At 41.1% G+C, this 20,026-nt stretch overlaps 1 protein-coding gene across 1 annotated transcript in view; it reads right to left on the bottom strand.

Moving 5' to 3' along the window:
* map1aa (microtubule-associated protein 1Aa) overlaps positions 1 to 14,887 on the bottom strand; it is a gene marked incomplete at its 5' end in the record, with an annotated part of 35,015 nt that extends 20,128 nt beyond the window's left edge. The window contains 2 exons of the mRNA XM_084054931.1: positions 13,704 to 13,805; positions 14,608 to 14,887. Of these exons, the coding sequence (XP_083911057.1) occupies positions 13,704 to 13,805; positions 14,608 to 14,887 (382 nt within the window). The remainder of the gene's footprint in view (positions 1 to 13,703; positions 13,806 to 14,607) is intronic.
* Positions 14,888 to 20,026: the final 5,139 nt, after the last annotated feature.

The raw sequence follows: 20,026 nt of genomic DNA, 5'->3' as shown, positions 1-20,026 counted from the left end.
CTCCATATATGGGCATAAAAGGGACACAGACAATGTGTACAATGGATACGCTGACAAAGCCCCCGACACTATGATTCGGACATATTGGTCGGATTGGTGGTGCGACTTAGGCCACATAGCGGCCCGAACCTCTAGTTATAATCCGTTCGTCATTATACAAAAATATATATTTTTAAAACATTCAAAACAGCAGATCTACAAGCGCACAACGTGTTGCGATGCCATGCATGGTGAGCTTGTAGAGCGGCTATTTTTTCTATTCTTGCAAGTAAACTGTGGTTAAAGGGGAAGACCACTCATTTTCAACATTAAACTATGTCTTTAATACACCTTAGAGCTGTTGTGTGGAAATAAGAAAAAAGTCCCCCCCCTTCTATGTTGCCTAGAAAAGGATAATTGATTGAGGTCATGTGATCAGTGACATACGCACGGTGTACTTTTGGCTCCGCCCCCTCAGTACTTTTGATTTGGAAAATATATCTATTCAAAAGTGAAACATGCGAGTAATATTCATGAAACCATGAGCAGCCACTTCCCTCCATACAGTATGTTAGGAATAGGATGCAATGAATTAGATCTCCAATTCATTCTAAACCACCAACCGCAGTGATCAGTTGGCCATGGGAGTAGATGAATGAATCTTCAAAGTATATAATGTACTGTACTGTTTGCAAGACAACTGATATGATCAAGAAAAGAGACCCAGAAACATTTGACAGATTGCAATGAATTGGTCTTCAATGGTATTTGGCTTTCTTAACCACTTAAACCCTCTATAGTCTATACTAGAGGGTATACTAGTACAATTTATTACTTCATTGACCAGAGTCGACTCTGTACTTTTCCCTCTACACCAAATGTCTTAGCTGATATACAAGCTCACAACACACGTTTTGAGCTGGTAGCTAGGTATTTCCAGCAAATGTTGCCCCCAGAATAGGGTTGCTAATAGGTTCAATTGGTTAAAGATAAGAGGCTATGCGCAACTACGGCAATTGTGTGTGAATGAACAACTAACCAACTAATGTTGAAACAACTAACCAGTCAGTGTGTAGCTGAGCCTCCAGTAGCCTATAGCCTATATATATATCCCATTCAATACTGCTGAAGTCAGCAAACAGCATCACACACCCTGAAGCCTCATGTGCCCTGGGATTTGAAGACATGTGTGAGGCAAGAGGCACTTGCAATCCAATTGATCATGAAAAGCCAAAACAAAAACTGGCTATAAGTAAAGAATACAGTCACCCTTAGTTGTGGACAGTTGCAAATAGTTGTTTAGTCTTAACTTTACCAAGATTTGCTAAAGCAAGGAACTGCACTGGTGTATCATAAAGCATAATAGCCTAAAGTTGAAGGTAATACGTCTAGATTCCACACCTTCGTTTTGCAATTTTGTATAGGAAGGTCCTGGAAAATCAGTTTAGTTCAGGTTACATAAGTCTAAATCATACCAAACATCAATTATGTTAAATTCTGTACATAATTTAACATAATTGATGAGCAGCATATCCTGCCTATAAGGTTAGGGGATGCTCATTCCCAGGTTATAATTAGGTCACAAGTTAAGAACTTCGGAAAAGAAGACTTGAGTAAATTCCTATACATTGAGCCATTTAGGGGAGTGACAGGGCACTATTCTATCACACAGGCTAGGCCTTACCAATCACGAAAGGAAGGTTGACTCAAATCTACTGTAGCTCTGCTCTGGTGTTTTCTTTCTGTCTGTAAATGCAATGGCTATGGCTTACATAATGCCTCAGTATTTTTCCAAGCATTTTCTATAGCAGATCATAGGCTTTCAAGAAAGCGCCTGATGCGCATCCTCACAGCTGGATGCAGTGAACATCAGTTATAGGGCAGGCCAATCACATCATGGACTGACTGTGATCTTTAACCACTTAAACCCCAGCATCCTTATTGTGGGGAAGGCTTTCACAGAAAATAGCAGATCGACACAACATGCCTTGTGAGCTTGTCGATCGGATATTTTCAGTGAAAGCTTTCCCCACAATAACAGCAAACAGAAAATACACTAGTATAGAGCCCTGAGGGACTGTGGTTAAATGTAACCAGGATGCTCCAGTGATTTCAATTATGCATTATTTACACATAGAATAATGTTAGAAAACAAATAGCTCACCCTAAAATGTCAATCCACCTATCATTTCGCATGGCTAAAATAAATGGTCCAACAGTGACATGCTAGGCTGTCTCTCTCTACACCGTCGCCTGTTTAAAAGCAAACGTAATTAGAGAGCGCCACAAACACTCGATGTCGACTGCTTCTTGTTTGGCCAGATCAGATGGACGCCATTGCAGGTTACGAATAGAAGACAACATAGAAAACCCATTATCTTACCTTTTATGTGTACGGACTTCGGAGGAACACACAGTGTACTGATGGCAGGAGGACAGTGGGAGGGGCAGCAGACGAGGCAGTGGATGGATGCTGCTGGTGGGATACGGATGAAAACGGTACTCTATACATCCCATAGTCTGCGTGGATGACAGCGTTGCCATGTCCGCTTATTATAAGCGACTTTTAGTTTGGGCTTCTTTTTCTGTGAAGTTGCTTGTAATTTGTAAATATTGGTAGAGTTGTGGGTTGCGGTTTTTGGGGCTTGTTTCTAAAGTGCAGTTGCTTATTTGGGCTTGTTTCCCATTTAAAAAAAATATTATTTAAACTAGTGGTTCTCAAATATTTCAGCCCGATCAGGGTTGCATATTTTCATTTCAAGGACCCCCAAATTGATATGTATTTGTCCCCCAACCCCCATCTGAAAAGGTTTTGTGCCAGGGACTCCCTTACCAAAATTATGTTCACCTTTTCTCCAAGAATCTTTTTTGAAAATAGCAGATCTACAAGGTGAGCTTTAAATTGCTCGCTTCTTTTGGGCTCGTTTTCATAGAGCTGGGCTGGCTGATTATTTCTCTCACACAATGTGGCAACACTAGCGGATGATCGCGCAGTGATTGGTTAGTTGGTCGCAAGCAGCCACTCACGATTGACAGCATAGTAGTAGACGGCAAATATGACCGAATACTTCATATAAATGAAGTTAATGGATACTTAAAGCGTTTATTGACCGAATGTGTCCCATACTCTGTCTGGACAGCAGCCACGAGAAATTACTCTCTTTTCTTAACGTGCAACACCAGCGGTTGCCTGACAACCAACTAGCATATCACAGTACGACGAGCTACCGGGCAATGGGATCGGATGCAAACTGGGGAATTGATGTGTGAAAGCTGCTTAGCTGAACCAGGCCCGCCGTGTCATATGGCGTAACACCATTTAACATCTCTCTCTCTCTCTCTCTCTCTCTCTCTCTCTCTCTCTCTCTCTCTCTCTCTCTCTCTCTCTCTCTGTGTGGGTGGGTGTGTGCCTGTCTGCTTAGTAAAATTCTCACTGAGGAACTGCCTACTTAATCACACACAACAAACACCCTGTTGCATTATGTTGCAACAAATGGCCATTATGTATATTATATCAAAACAGGGATCTCTAAAACGAAGACACAAGACAGGCTGTAGAACATTTATAATGTCTGCCTGTGTCTCCTGTAACTGTTTTTTTTTTTCCACATCTGCCTGTTGATAAATGCTCCTTTGTCAGGATGCCCTCCCCATCAGTCCCATCACATAAAGAAGATGCTTCAATTATCCCCTGGAGGACCATTTCAGTGACCTGCTACACCCTCCTCTGTTATTGGGGGATGGTGTTTATTGTCGATGGGCAGGCATTGAGGACAGAATGTGACTGGTTGATGGGTGACCTTGTCAATGATTCACATTTTATTCTGGTAGTAACGATGCTTAGTGTTTCCCACCGGACTGTATCATAGAAAAATAACTTAATACCTATTACATAATTAGTAAGCATCTTGCTCCGTGTAGCTAAATTGGCTGAGGATTGTTTTAAGGGAAGTTCTTAGCAATTTGCTTAAGAAGATGGAAGAGAAAATATATAAATATATTTTAATTGGTATGCTTAGATGCTATTATTATATGGGGAGGGAGTGGGTCATCTGTTCGGGAAAAGGGACTTTTCAAACAGCTGTGACTCAAACAGCAGCTGGTGTGTGGGACAGACAAACTGAAATAGAATGCTCTGCCTACCCAGCTCAATGTAATGTCCAAACTATGAGCTGGGCCTACCGAGCTCAATGTAATGTCCAAACTATGAGCTGTGCCTACCCAGCTCAATGTAATGTCCAAACTATGAGCTGTGTCTACCCAGCTCAATGTAATGTCCAAACTATGAGCTGTGCCTATCCAGCTCAATGTGATGTCAAACTATGAGCTGCGCCTATACCCAGTTCAATGTAATGCCCACACTATGTGCTCTGCTTACCGATGCTTGCAGATCGGCTATTTTTGGCGAAGAGATTTGGTGTAGACAGAAAAAAGTGGTGCAGTTGTTACTCAAGTCTGTTTCTCTGTTAGACTAGAGGGTTTAAGTGGTTTATTCATAATATACTTTGTTTGAAATGTAGTGGAGTGAAAGTCACACGTATCCAAAAATACAAATAGTATACTCAAGTATACTAAAAGTAAATACTGTCCACCATTGGTTAAGAGGGATTGGAAATGAATGTCAATGCAATGTCATCAAAAGTTTTCAAAACCAACGCGTGTGTGCGTGTGTGCATGCACAATCACATTGTGTGTACATGTGTGTTTGTGAGAGAGTATTTAGATATTAGATCAGATACTGTAGCTGTCCCAGTTAGTTGCAGTGACAGTCTAGACACTTAATTATCTTTACTTAGAGAATAATCACTGTCTATCTCCCTCTGCCCCTATTTTTAATGGACCAGTAGTTTTCCTTAATATAAAAATAACTCCAAAAGACAGGTAGACAAAACATTTCACAAAGCTAAAAACAACCCTTCATGTCACCTTTCTGTTATAAAAAGATGCAATCCAAAAAAGTCATTGAACCAATATATGCATATTATAAAAGCTCACAACATTTATGGGTAAAACCCTCGTGACAATAAAATTCCCAAAATACATGCTACTCGTGGATCAGTTTAGTATTATAGTAAATTGGTTTCAAAGTACTTGGCCGTCATCATAGCACATATTTCTTAATTATCAAAAGAATCTCCACCACCCACATTGTAAAATCTTCAGCATTCATTTAAATCCGAGAGTGTACTGGATAAACTACATGGTATTCATTTAACGCAGAGAGTGTATAAATGGACCCATAAGAGTACAAATTGACCCATTTCTATAATCTCTGGGTTACCGTGAGGATTTGATTGTGCAGGCTGTTGCAACAGCATTCTCTCAGATCACACAGTCTCCTCTAAATCACAGACAATAAAATCCTGATTGAACTGATTGCAGATAGCCCACATTCACAGTCTACCACGCCCTTCTGTCCAGACATGCTGCTTTTCTCTCCCCTGAATATCTCCTCATACTATATTCTTTTCTCCACTCCTTGTAACACACACACACACACACACACACACACACACACACACACACACACACACACACACACACACACACACACACACACACACACACACACACACACACACACACACACACACACACACACACACACACACACACATACACACACACACACACCCACACACACACACATTGCAGTTGGTCAATGTTGCATGGCTGGCTGCTGGTGTTGATAGAATGATGTGTTGCTGAGAGGCTACAGCTTGAATTGTATAACATCACAAGCTTTTAACAGACAGGCCTACTCGGGTACCATGCAAGTTTGGAACGATGCAAGTTGGGAATGCATCCCACCCGGTTATGCAATACCCGTTTTACCCATTGTCAGAGTTGTACCCGTGTGTTTGTCTGTGTCCCTTTTATGCCCATTTGTAGAGTTCTGTGAGGCCCATGGAGACCTAAAAAGCAACCTGGGTTGTCACTTTATTTCCTAAGCATGAGCTTTGTTGTACACATATGTGGTAGCATTAAAATTACGAGAAGACATACAAAGAAGAATATTACATTAATGAAATGCCTTGGTGACTATACTCCTTTTTCCATTACCACCACTGTGTATCTGTAGATACTTAGGATGCAGTCCTCACAAACACCACACTGATAGTGAGGTGGTAACTTGTCAACAGGATTCTAAATAACCTGGATCCACTTTTAACCTCAGCTCAAGTTATTCCAAGATACCATTTATACCTTCACTTCCAATTGTTTAATTACTGCACTGTATCTCTTATTATGGGCCCTATAGTGTGTGTGTGTGTGTGTGCGTGTGGGCACGCGTGCGCACGTGTGTGTGTGTGTGTGTGTGTGTGTGTGTTTGTGTGTGTGTGTGTGTGTGTGTGTGTGTGTGTGTGTGTGTGTGTGTGTGTGTGTGTGTGTGTGTGTGTGTGTGCGTGTGCGTGTAGATGTTTGTAAGTGACACACCCAGGCCGCCGATGAAGGGGACAGGGACAGGAAGCTCTCTCTCTCTTCTGATGCACAGTTCTCACGTGACCACTGCAGCGAAACACAGGGGCAGATCAATAACAGCAGCTGAATTATTTATCAGCCCTCAGGATGCATGACACTGTCACCAAACCCTATCCAGAACAACCTCCATGGCTGGGATTTGAAGACATTTTGGATTTATTTCCTGTCCAGTTATTGTATATATATAACAGAAGCAGAGCCAGTAAAATCCTCAGTGTTAATTTAACTCTGAGAGTGTACAAATGTAACCAAATAGACTACTCTCGATATTGTACTCTGCAGACTGCAACTTGGCTGCACAGATTGATCACATTCTTTTGAATCGCATCATTTAGTGATTGCCGGGACTTGGTTCTTAAACTGTGTGTGTGTGTGTGTGTGTGTGTGTGTGTGTGTGTGTGTGTGTGTGTGTGTGTGTGTGTGTGTGTGTGTGTGTGTGTGTGTGTGTGTGTGTGTGTGTGTGTGTGTGTGTGTGTGAGTTGCTGTAAGTATAAGTCATATATCTGAGAAAGAAATCGATACAAGAACGGATTACTGTAAGCCAGCCATGCGCTAACTTCCATCGAAATATCACATCTAGCCCTTCTACAGGGCCATGCATACCCAAGAGAGGGAAAACCATAAGAACATCAGAGATTGAGGGGAAAGAAGAATTTATAGATTTACAAGTGTAAGTTAATAATACAGTACATAGGGAATAATACAGTTGTCATACCAAAGAGGAACAGAGGAACTGTGCTTTGTTGACACTGTAAAAGCATGTTGTTGCCTATACTCATGCTGCATCTGCTTCTATCACTGTGTGAATATTGTTGGCTCTGACCTCTTCTCTCCCTTCACTGGCATATCTATCATAATATACTGTACATGGGGCGAATACAGTGATAGATGGGGGCTGTGTGTGTGTGTGTGTGTGTGTGTGTGTGTGTGTGTGTGTGTGTGTGTGTGTGTGTGTGTGTGTGTGTGTGTGTGTGTGTGTGTGTGTGTGTGTGTGTACACATGTGTGTGTGTGTGTGTGTGTGTGTGTGTGTGTGTGTGTGTGTGTGTGTGTGTGTGTGTGTGTGTGTGTGTGTGTGTGTGTACACATGTGTACGTGTGTGCGAGTACGTGTGTGTGAGAGAGAGAGGAAGAGAGGAACAGAGGAAGAGAGAAAGAGAGGAAGAGAGCAGAAGACAGTGAGACAGATGGACCAACAGAAATAGAGATGAAGCAACAGAGAGGGAGAGAGAGAGAGAGAGAGAGAGAGAGAGAGAGAGAGAGAGAGAGAGAGAGAGAGAGAGAGAGAGAGAGAGAGAGAGAGAGAGAGAGAGAGAGAGAGAGAGAGAGAGAGAGAGCGAGAGCATATTTGTGTGAAGGATCTTTTATATTGGAAGCTCAGCTCTTTGGATGGCCATCAATCATATCTCTCTCCCTGTCAGATTCAAGCAGCTATTATGTCCGTCACAGTCCATGAACTCCCAGTCAGCCTTTTCCTATTTGTTTGTGTGTGTGTTTGAGTGTGTTTGTGTGTGTGTGTGTGTGTGTGTGTGTGTGTGTGTGTGTGTGTGTGTGTGTGTGTGTGTGTGTGTGTGTGCGTGCGCGCGTGCGTGCGTGCGTGCGTGCGTGCGTGCGTGCGTGCGTGCGTGCGTGCGTGCGTGCGTGCGTGCGTGCGTGCGTGCGTGCGTGCGTGCGTGCGTGCGTGTGTACATGAGTGTGCGAGGGCATGTATTTATGTATGTAGGTGTAGCCTATATGTATGGATGAATGGAGAGATAAATGAAGGATGGATTAATGACTGAAGCCATATGGAAGCATCCAATGAGGTATATTGCTCACTGTTCCTGATGAGAGATGGGTGTGGTAGCAGGGCTGTTGATTTGATCACCCCAACGAGTAGCTCCATTCCATGATTATTAATTGCTCAATGTGGGCGACAGATAGCTGTGCTCATGCAGACCGCTACCACTACCCCTCCTCTCCTGGGATTGAAAGGTGATCTTTCATGTTGTCAGACTGTCCTCATCAATGGAATCAATGGAAGAGGAACCCAACCTCAGGGTAAGGAGAAGGTGTACTGGAGACTGATGGGCTAGCAGATCTATCATTTGACTGATGTGTGGACAGGCCAATTACTTATTGTGATAAAGGTATGCATTTCATCATGACATAATAATCCATTATTTATTCATCACACAGTACTGCATGACTCTTGGGAGAGACTGAGAGGTTCTGCAGGGAGTTAAAATAATACCAAATAGATAGACATTGTCAAGGAGAGAAAGACGGGTCAAGATTTGCTACTGCTGCTGCTGAAAACAAATTTGTTTAGTCCAGTTTTTGGAAAATATAGATAAACGTTCAGAAAATAATGGTCTGAGGGAAGTGTGAGCACATCGTTATCCCCTGTACTGTACTGGCTGTCAGACTGCATCATCTCATCACACAGCCCCAGCTACCTCATACACATGATATCGACCACCCTGTCTCCACGAGGGATGCTCCACTCCCCTGCAGTCTCTCTCTCTGCGTCCTGTCTCTCTGCACGTTTGTGTATGTGCTCATGAATATGCTTGCATTTAAATATCTGTATGTATATGCGTGTGTATCTGCATACTGGTGTCATGCAGGCAGGGAGAATAAAAATGTTAATCTAGTGTTATAGCAAGGTCTTATGTCTCAAGGACACCGCCTGTTGTCCAGGACATTATGTCATCCATCTGGGAGGTCAGTGCTGTCCTGTCCTGCTCACCCTTCTGTGGCAGGGACAGGCTGTGCCGTCCCTTCCATGTATGCATTACTAGATGGTTTAAATTTAAAGGGAAATGTGTGTATAAGATTGGTTGTAAGTTATGTAAATTGTTGCAACACTGCATGGTAGATACCTGTTAGTTGCATCCTGTATCCGCAGTTCCGCACCCCCCACCATACATAGTTAAAAAAAAGATTACACTCTAACACGGATGAGTTTGTGGTGTATGAACACTTTCTAAGTTAATAAGTAAAATGAAATGGTATGGCTAATCCAATGGCTTTCCAAGAAGAAACAATAACATGATAGGCTACTTGGACAGTGTGTTCTAATTGTAGTTTGACCTGGATCTAAATCTGTCTTTCTCTACTGAGGAATCAGGCCTCTTCTGCTATTTCAGTCCACACGAGTTCCTCATACAAAAAAAGAAGAAGAAAAAAAAAGATACATGGATGTTATAGGACAATAATCATAAGTCTATGAATCTTGAAAGTCTAGGAACCTACGTAATTTTGGTGATGATCAACTTCAAATAGTTCACATACTATTTTAAAGGGAATAAATTACCAACATATTTATGAAGTCAGTGGAAACAAATAGATTGTGTGCAATCTCAAGAGTCCTCATCTGTTTTCAGGATCATCAGTGTTTCAGAGTATAGATTTTTAAAGCAGACTCCATCCTTTGTGTTCTCTGTGCCTGAGACTGTCAGCCATGATGACTGTGCACTCCACCAGCAGCTCTGTATTAGTATTCCAGGCTCAGACCAGGAGGAGTAACAGCATAGCAGGCAGAAACTCCAGCAACACATTTCTAGCAGGGATTTTTCAGAACAGCATGAACAGTTTTGACAACTGACTTCATTTGTCTGACCCATTGTGAATGCTTTTGCTGAAAATGGTTGTTTCTGAATGATTATGTTTCTTACAGCCTGCATGTGATGAAGTGACCTTACTGTTCCAGTGAGAGTCATTGGACCTTATCATATTGACTCACATCACACAGTGCCAGCTGAGCAGTGGCATAAAGTGCTTAGTGCTTAATAGACCCATTATAGCTATACCCAATATAAACCAATACTATAAATAGTTTAAATACACATTATACTCCTTCGAACTTTTCTGTTTATATACATTATATTGCATTGCAACTTATGAGGGATTTGGGTATACATTTAACAAGGGCAACCTAGAGGTGGGCATAGTTGAACTGTCCCCTATGTACTCTACCCTGTATACATTCTATATATCTTCTATATTCTTTTTATATATTTGATATACTCTGTGTATATAGTCTCCATATACCCTCTACCTGTATAGCCTATGCCCTCTATACTCTCTATATACAGTATGCGCCATACTCAATATACCTGCTATAGCCCATGGGATATGCCATTTGAGCATGGCCTTTTGGATCCGTTCACTGTCAGAGGTTCAGTGAAATGGTCATGGGATGGTTCATAGTCTCACCCCACAGGCACTTCTCTCAGTGTCTTCAATTGTGTCATTCTCTCTCCATCTCTTGCTTCAATCTATCTTTGTCTTATTGTCTTATCATGTTATTATTGTCTTGTCATGCAGGGACACAGCAAGATGATATATTCAACCCTGATTTGCTGATCCTGACTGTGTATGCTCTTTTTCCAGCAATGTCCTTTCTTTATGTACCGTAAATTTCGGTACACATTCACTGCTGGTACATTTTGTGCCCTTTGTAGCTACTACTGTTGGCTACAGAGCAGCTTCACTGTTGCATTTGGGGTTAGCAACTTGCTCAAGGGCACTTAAGCAGTAGTTAACCACTTAAACATTATATACTTGACCCGGGGTCCTCCAGGGCTCTATATAGGTCCAGGGCTCTATACTAGGTCTGCAAACTTTTCAAAATCTCTAGTCGATCAACTGGACACAACGGGACGCTTTCGGTGGATGTTCGCCCCCAGAATAGGGATGCTAGGGTTCATGTGGTTATGGACTGTATATTTACTTTCCCCATGCAGATTATCCCAGTTGATCATGAGCTTTACCCTGCCACCTGCTGGATGCTTAGTACATCATACCATCCAAAACCACATTTATCACAACTCACCCTCTTATAACCACTTAAACCCTTTATACCTCATTTACCGGAGTTCCCCCGGACTCTGGTTGGCTATTATTTTCCTATCCTCAGCAAATAGCATATTTACAACTAAGTATATAGGGTTTAAGTGGATAATTTTGTGAATAAAAGTGCAATACACTTGTTAAGTTGGGCTGTTGATATTTTTGAATGACTACACAGATACTCTGCTTATCAAATTGTCCTAAAATGATTATCTGAAACCAATCATCCATAGATCAAAAACCCCATCACTGCAGCACTCTGGCTATATGCCTGATGGAGGCAGTGTTTGTTTTAGTCTGCCTGATGATCAACGACCAAGGGAAAGTAATCAATGTGATTGATGTGTCAATGCACACAGTAAAATCCACAGTGTTCATTTAACTCTCTGAGTGCAAAACTGGACCCAAATGGGCCCTTCCATTTGGGATTTTACTTTATAGTGCTGTTTGACTGTCCAATTTGATTTTGTGTCGCAACATGACTGCATCCAACAAAGAAAATCTCTCTTCCCTCCTTGACATTGCTAAACTGTAACAGCAGCAGTCAAGGACCTGCTAAGCAGTGACAGGGAGAATACTGTAGTTAAAGATATACTGTAATTTGTTTCTATTGTCTATTGTCTTTTTTGGTCCAAGCACTGTTATGCCTAAATGATTCTCCATCATATGATGGTGTCCCATGCCTGCCTGTCTACCTGTGTGCCTGACATCTCATTGTGAGCTTCCAGCAGCCCTGCGTACCATAAAAACACACCCATTCCTGCGCTTAATAAATCTTTACTCCCCTCTGACGCTCTTTGTGGGGAGCGAAATAGAGCTGCAGAACAAGAGAGGTCGAAAGGAAAGAGCGGGCTGTGGGTATAAGTGTTGGAAATGAGAGAGGGGAATAAAAGAGATTAATCTGTGGCAGCTGAGACAAATGTCAATATAAAGCCTGATTACTGCAGGGCCGTAGTAAATACAGCATCATTGTTCTTTGGCAAAAGAGAAGAATTAGTGAAGACTATATTGCATTGTTCATGATGCTGATACAAGGATTGACAGAATGCAGCAGTCAAGGTGTGGAAGCATTAAAGAAATATGGAGGAAGGAGACTAATTAAAATAAATTGAAACTCTAGTGGGTTAACATTATTGTGCATGGTGTTAACAGGTTCATGATGTGAATGTGTGCATCATCATTGTCCACTTGATTTGGATAATGAGACCGTAACTTGATGTGAAATTATGCAGAGCTGTGAAGATCAAACAACCCTGCAAACATTAGATAGTCTTCAAACAGCAAACTGCCCTCTATTCTATGTCAGGCCTCTTAGAGCTGACATGGAATATGAGTATACAGCACAGTCATATTAATGTCTCGAGGACGTGCCATGCTTACTCATTCCATGCCAAATATTTTCTGCATTTTAAATACAAAACAACATTGTTGTAACAAGTTTAGTTGTCACTGCCAAGAGCCTTTATCACCCACCAGCTGAGATGTAGGCCTATTTGTGTTTAACTCTATGATAATTATTAAATGGTTAGACCTCTCCTTACTGTGCTATAAACAGAACAATGCACTGATCTAATAAAATCCTTTATTTAGATAACTGCTCGTGAAATGTGTGGGAGGACTGTAGGTTGAGATCTAAGAACTATATTTTCTTTTCTTTTTCTAGTTGAACCAAGATTCATTTGTCCAAGCTGTGCAGATTCTTTCATATGCTCAATGATGTCTACACAGAGTGAATCCGGATGACATGGTAACATGTCTGTGGAGTATGGATGTCACAACTGGCTCTTGTAACTACTAATGCAGTGATCCAGACAGAGCATAGGCATATAGCACACCCCTTCCAGTAAGAACCACATTAACAATACAATGTACAGTAGGCTCGCTTTACTGTTGACCCAGGAGCCAGATTTTATTTTCACTCAACAGATAATGTTCTTCCTCACATTACAGCCATCGATTCATGGCTTGACATGTAGCCTTCACATGAGACCCTGATCAATACGGGCTACCCCCCAAGCACCATCCCTGCCTCCCTCAACCCGCATCTACAAAGATGGGGTGCCATGTTTGTAGATGCGGGATGACATGCAACAGAGCTGAGAGGACTAAACCAGATAGGAGACAGGACCTGTCTTTGTCTGGCTCTGAAAGCCCAGACTCAACACAATCTGATCTCCTGTGCTTGTGTGTCCTTCCTCAGTCACAGCCGCAGACTGGCTGGGAGCAGACATTATAGATAAGAATATTGCACGATACTGCAGCAGATTATGAAATCCCACTAGCTCAACTGTGATAAACTTGCATAATTACAGTTCACAAAAAAAAGAAAGTGTTTACACCTCAGAACACTTGTGTCCACAGCAGCCTGCACACATTATGCAATTGCTGTTGTTTTCTTTTGGACTGACCTTTGACCTTTGAAGAAAACTGGGCAGAGTGTCTGGTCTCAAACAGCTGAAGTTCCTTGTTCAGGTCGCATACAGTCAGATCAATGTCCCATGAAGACAAACCTAGTAAACACATCACATCACATCACATCATTAAGAATGGAATATACATTTTGCACAACATTTCATTCCTATACTTAGGTCTCAGACAGTCCCATCGTTGGGCATTACCATCACGTTTCCATGGTGAATTAACCTACGCATGTAGTATGCATGTAGCCTTTATCAGTACAAGATAGCTGAACTGTCTTCCATTGTTTTGGTTCTTTACATGTGGATCAGAGGGGAAATGTTGCTGGTTGTTGGTTTACAAATGAATCCCAGATGAGGCTAATTTTTTGTAGTATTTAATACCACATTAAGCTAATATGCCAGGCCCAATACAGTAAACAAATTAACATGCAACACATAATATAACCATTTACCACAAGGCTTATGTTTGTCACAAGCCCTGTTACATTTAACTGAACAGTTTGTTAAACTAAATAATGAATACGTTCATCCTACGTTGCTCATAATAATAATAATAATAATTTGACCTTCTTACAACCTATACAATGTACTCTTGAAACATTTCCTGATGAAGCTTGTATAAAAATGTTTTATCTCTGTGTTGCAAATGAATACATAAAATATATATATAACAATATTGAAAAAGAAAACTATGATAAAGTAAAACTGGTTCAATCACAGTAATATGATTTCATTATGAACTGCCATGAAAACAGATCATCAGTTATAGAGAATAACTGTATCCACAATTTCTTTTTTCAAGTTTTGTCTTTTGGAAGTTATTACATACTCGCGATGCTTGCAGTTGCTCCTAGCAATACACAGACTTGTGTTAGTGTGTTAGCAGACGCACCTTGTTTGATCTGATTCTTGGCACACGCAAGTTGATGGCTGGTCGATATGTCTCCGATCACTATCAGCATGCGATAGTGTCCGTGTTGAAACGGCTGATCGGTGTGGTGCTGTCCCGGGTGCTGAACCACCAAGGTGTGGTGCTGTCCAGGGTGCTGAACCACCAAGGCAGGCTGGAGCTGCTCCTCCGATTCTCCTTGCTCTACTGAGAAAGGTGCTGCAACTGGGATTTCCATGGTAACAGTGCCACTAGCGGACGCTGAGCCCCTTTCCATCTCCATGACAACTGCATCCGCAACAAGCACCATGACAGTGCAGGATGAGTTGAGAGAACCAGTGGGCGTGGCTCTGTGGGAGGTGACTATCTGATTGGATCTCAGCTTATGTGACTATATGATGTCACAGCCCACCATTGGACAGTCGGAAAAGAGGGATATGGAAATTTTATGTTAACCATATTTCATGTATGATGGAACTGCTGAGGCTGACAAGCACATATTTTAGATACATGTGATGAAGATGAAGATGAAGAAAGAAAACGTGTTGATGATCACCAGTGTTGTCACACTATGCTTTCTATAAGTTACGTTAAATATACTCTTTGCCAGCCAGTGTTTATTAATGTTAAAAAAAACATCATGATCCTTTTTTGATATGGGCCCCTCTTATTCTATAGTATTCAGTATCTGTTATCCCCAGCATTATTCCTGTATAACCAATAACAGCAAAGGCTGAAGCTGAGAAATTTGAGAAATATAAAGGTTCTATTTATATCAGTGTCATTGCAAGAACCCGGCCCGTGTGTCCCGAATACCAAACTGATACCTCTTTGTTCCCATTGTGAACCAAACAATGCTTCATCTGTGCAAAAACAGGGACAGTGATAACAAGGACCTTCAGTTGGCATTATAAAAAATTGCTAATTCAAGCATCATAACGGATTTGAATGAGACCTTGTAAAACCTGGCAATGATTCGTTCTGCAAAGTTGACATGCATGATATTGACCGGATAAACTCAGTCTAATTAGGAGAGTTGTGAGGTTATGATAAAGATAAAGCTCACAGTTGTTGATTCGTTGCTATAATCACCTTAATGTGAGCCTGAAGCTAAGGTTCAGAAGATTACTAAACAATGGATAACATTCACTTCTTTCCTTGGTATTTTCTTCTTTTATTGAGACAATACGAGGAAGACAGAAAATAATGGTGTGACAGGTTTTGATCTCAGGCTGTAGAGACAGTTCTTAGTCACTGCACCATAGGCATGGCACAATATTCCATTATCACACAAGTTTTAATCTTCCTCATGCAACATAGGGGCATTTATGTTTTGGGCTGACTATCAATAACACAAACTCTCAGATTATTGTCCTGAACGGTCAAGAGTACAACGCCTGCACTGCAGCAATCATACAGTCTTGGCATTTATCCAACATAGATCAGAAGGGGGAGGTTGAGAGATTGTGAAGAAACCATTTTTATAAACCTGCATAGGATCTGCAGATTATGTAAGAGATTGTTGAAGTTTTAGTTGTACTGGCAACATACATTGCATTGTGCATACATGCCACCTTATTTGTTTCACCTTGGCGCAGTTCTCTTGGCAGCATTGAAAACCCTGTTGTATTAAGACATTTCTGTTTCACTCACTACTGAAATAAAACACTTAAACATCAATACTGCCAAGAACATGGTTTTAGAAAGGCTGTTAGGTTAATCTCACTAGATACTGTCTACTCACTCCATTAGCTCAAACATGTTCCTAAAGGAAACATTTCTCTTCCTTGAATGTTGGCATGCTAGAATGGTAGGCTAAACTAGAAAGAATGCGAGCACAACTCAGTCACAATGAATAATCTGTTAATCGGGTGCACGGCTCCGAAGAATTCATTAACTGCTTAAAAAAATGGGGGGGGGGGGAAAGGCCATGGTTGTTGCATCAATATAATAAAGAAAGTTTTACATTTCTGCTGATTATATCATTGGCAGGTACATTTTCGAGCAGCCCGCCCCTGGTACAGAGAGAGTAAACTGAAATGGTGGTGTCCTTTTGTGAGCATTTGTGAGGACTGATATCATTATGGAGATGGGGTTGAAAAAAGGTGAAGGTTCCTCAAACATTAGGAAACAGTTTAGCTATCTCTTCTTAAACTCTAGTTATTATGTTTTGAGGTCTGAGAAATGCATTTATTTCGTGTTTTGATATGATTATGTTAAAGGAATTGGGGCCCCAAAACGGGGACTATCACATAGTGGAATGGATTTATCAGTCAGTATCGGTGAAGACATGTTTACAGTTTTTGATTCGTCACTTCAGCAGTCACAAAAAAAAAGTATTCTTCTTTATCTCTCTTCTTTGTCTTTCTCTCTGTATTAGTATATTTTATTTCGATTCTTTTGTTTTTGTGTTGATATATATTATTATTATCATTATCATTATTATTACTATTTTTAGAATAAATAAACAGCTGACCGGATATTGACAAGGGTTTTTACACGTCTCAATTAAGACCTTAAAATACCCAAATCTGCAGTATACACAATGTTGTGCTTTTTGTGAACATCACAAAAACAATCAACACATAGCACCACCCTGCAACTCTACAAATGCTTGCTGCCTGCATGCCCTCTGTTCTCACAAAGCAATGTTTCTCCATTTTAGGTTTGTGGTATTGTGATACATGGTGCATGTTTATCTGGGAGGGAGCACACTGTGATATACAGCAGTGATGGATCACTGGGGGGATTTGGTTAATGTAGGCATGTAGACTGTAGGCATATGCACAATTTAACTGTGTATTAAGTGTAAATATGTTTGTTGATTGCTTTGTTGCAACGTGTCTATTTTCTAAAGGCACCAACCTCACCAATTAAAATCCCTACATCCAATTCAGATTTACTAATAAAATCCATGTCTGCAACTGCCAATGAGTCAGCATTGTGCACTCTCACAGTGAGTCTGAGAGCATCCAGTGTCTACTGGCATCTGCTGGGCATAATGGGTGGGTGCAGAAAGTAGCCTTTGGCAATGGTTGCTATTTTCCACCTGCACAAGAAGAATGTCTGCCTACCATAATGTCATTTATCCATTGTTCTTTTTTAATCATGCACCTTATGTATACTGGACTTTGCAGATTTGATTTGACAGTGATTTACTGTTATTTTACGTGTTAATTTCTTCTCTATTCTCTTTTTTCTTCCTGCAACTGCAATGTTGCAGGAAAGTAATTTCACCCACTGTTTTATACATGTGATGTGACAATAAAGATGATTCTGACATTTCTCTTTCTCTGTCCACCAGAGGAGCGGCATATGTTTTGAATGCAAGAAACGTGTGATTGTAGAACTTAAATGACAAATCCAAATGTCAGTAGACATCCAGTGTGTTTATTGGCATTGGCTATATGAAATTAACTCAAAAACGAATTCTAAGGATGGACAAAGCTAGTTGATTATTTTACAGGATGGATGCATGCACCTATAGATTAAGACATATATTGCCATCTAAACTAAAAAATCAGCCATCTTCAGCCTTTCTTGTTTTCACAGATGGAATAGTGTAGCTCCAATATCAATATCAATAATATTCTACTAACATATTGCCAGCTGGATATTCAATTCCATTCTATCATTTTTCAAATCATAACACCACTGGATGCATTAGCCCTGAAACATGACTGTCATACCATGACAAGCGTCATGTGAACCATGGCTATGGACGCATATACATAAAATGTTGACTTTATTCAAAAGTTAAACCTATGTAGCGTGTGTGTGTGTGTGTGTGTGTGTGTGTGTGTGTGTGTGTGTGTGTGTGTGTGTGTGTGTGTGTGTGTGTGTGTGTGTGTGTGTGTGTGTGTGTGTGTGTGTGTGTGTGTGTGTGTGTGTGTGTGTGTGTGTGTGTGTGCGTGCGTGCGTGTGTGTGTGTGCATGCGTGGGTGCATGTGTGTGTGGGTGCGTGCATGTGCACACACACACACACACACACACGCACACGCACACGCACACACACACACACACACACACACACACACACACACACACACACACACACACACACACACACACACACACTTTTTTAAATGTAGCCTATATTGATATATACACAGAGTATATATAAATCCATATAACAGCTAATTTGAACTTCAGCAAATGAGCATATAATTGACATAAAAATGCCATTGCATCTGATGTACGTGCCATGCGTGTATGTATCCATCCCACACCCCTGGCTCTCAGCAAAACAGAAGCAAGCTAGAAGTGAGCGATGTTGGACGCATCATAATTACAACCAAGGGGACAGTGTGGAAAGAAATTTGAAAAATCCAAGAGCAAAACATTAATTGCTATAAAGGTAAGCTAAAGCTGTTCATGTTCGTTGTGTATTGAAGTAGCCTATAAGCGATAATAACAACGATTGTCACAAATTGCTTCTGTCTGTGTTCGTACCATATAGCCAAGAGGCTCGGCTGAGATTAGACATTTTGGGTAGTGGCTGCGCATTTCTTAATATCTGTGTCAGTCCAGCCTCCACGGCGTAACGCTACCGCTACCGGGATCAACTTTGCTGTATCCATAGAAAACGTTATTCTGCTTCAAGCTTGACTCTTGCGCACGACTAAATAAATAAATAGGATTTAGCTGCTTATGTTTCCCCCTGTATTTGAATGATTTGAGTCCGTTTTTCCTGATTGTATTGTATTAGGCCTACTAGCTGAATTTGATCTTTCATGTCCTTTACTGTCAATTGCATTTTTGGCCAAGAGCAGATCAGGATAGGCTATCACTATTGGTGGCGTAACACAGGTGGCGCTGACAGCTTCCAAGTAATAGTAGCACTGAGGCTTGGCCTAGTTGGTGATCCTCGATGTTGACTGCAAGGAGATGAGCCCCATAGAAATTAGTTGCATCCACACCGAGGTTAGCCTACTGGGATGTCAGAAGTCAGAACTGATATTAGCCTATAGAAAAAGTGCTCCTCGGAGCACAGGTCTCCGCCAGGTCTGGTAGGTTATTGTGGGCCAGCAATGTTCGGAATTCGACAATCAGGATGGAATATGAAAAATCAGACGGATCCGTCTTGATCACTTGACTATAGAGATGTGTTCCGATTTGCGTGATGTTTGGACAAAATTAACTAATACAATTTTTTTTGGTGCAAACATTGGCCTCCTGGTGGCGCTAGAAAAGGCAGATGTGAAAAATGAAAGGTTTTTCCTTGGCCTCTAGGGAGTGTGCATACAAAGTTTTATACAGTGCAGTTATAGGTAAAAACACGAATCTGCATGAGGCTGATTTGAAAATTTTGAAAAATGACATTTCTTCCTCTGCCTAGCCCTTGTGGGATATGTGTGGAAAATTTCGCGAACATCGAACGCTGTGTTCATGATTTGAAGCATTTTGTTCAAAACGGAGCACT

This window comes from Gymnoscopelus microlampas, assembly GCF_963454915.1.
Source record: "Gymnoscopelus microlampas genome assembly, chromosome: 1".
Taxonomy (NCBI): Eukaryota; Metazoa; Chordata; class Actinopteri; order Myctophiformes; family Myctophidae; genus Gymnoscopelus; species Gymnoscopelus microlampas.
This window is presented reverse-complemented; position numbering and strand designations above follow the sequence as displayed.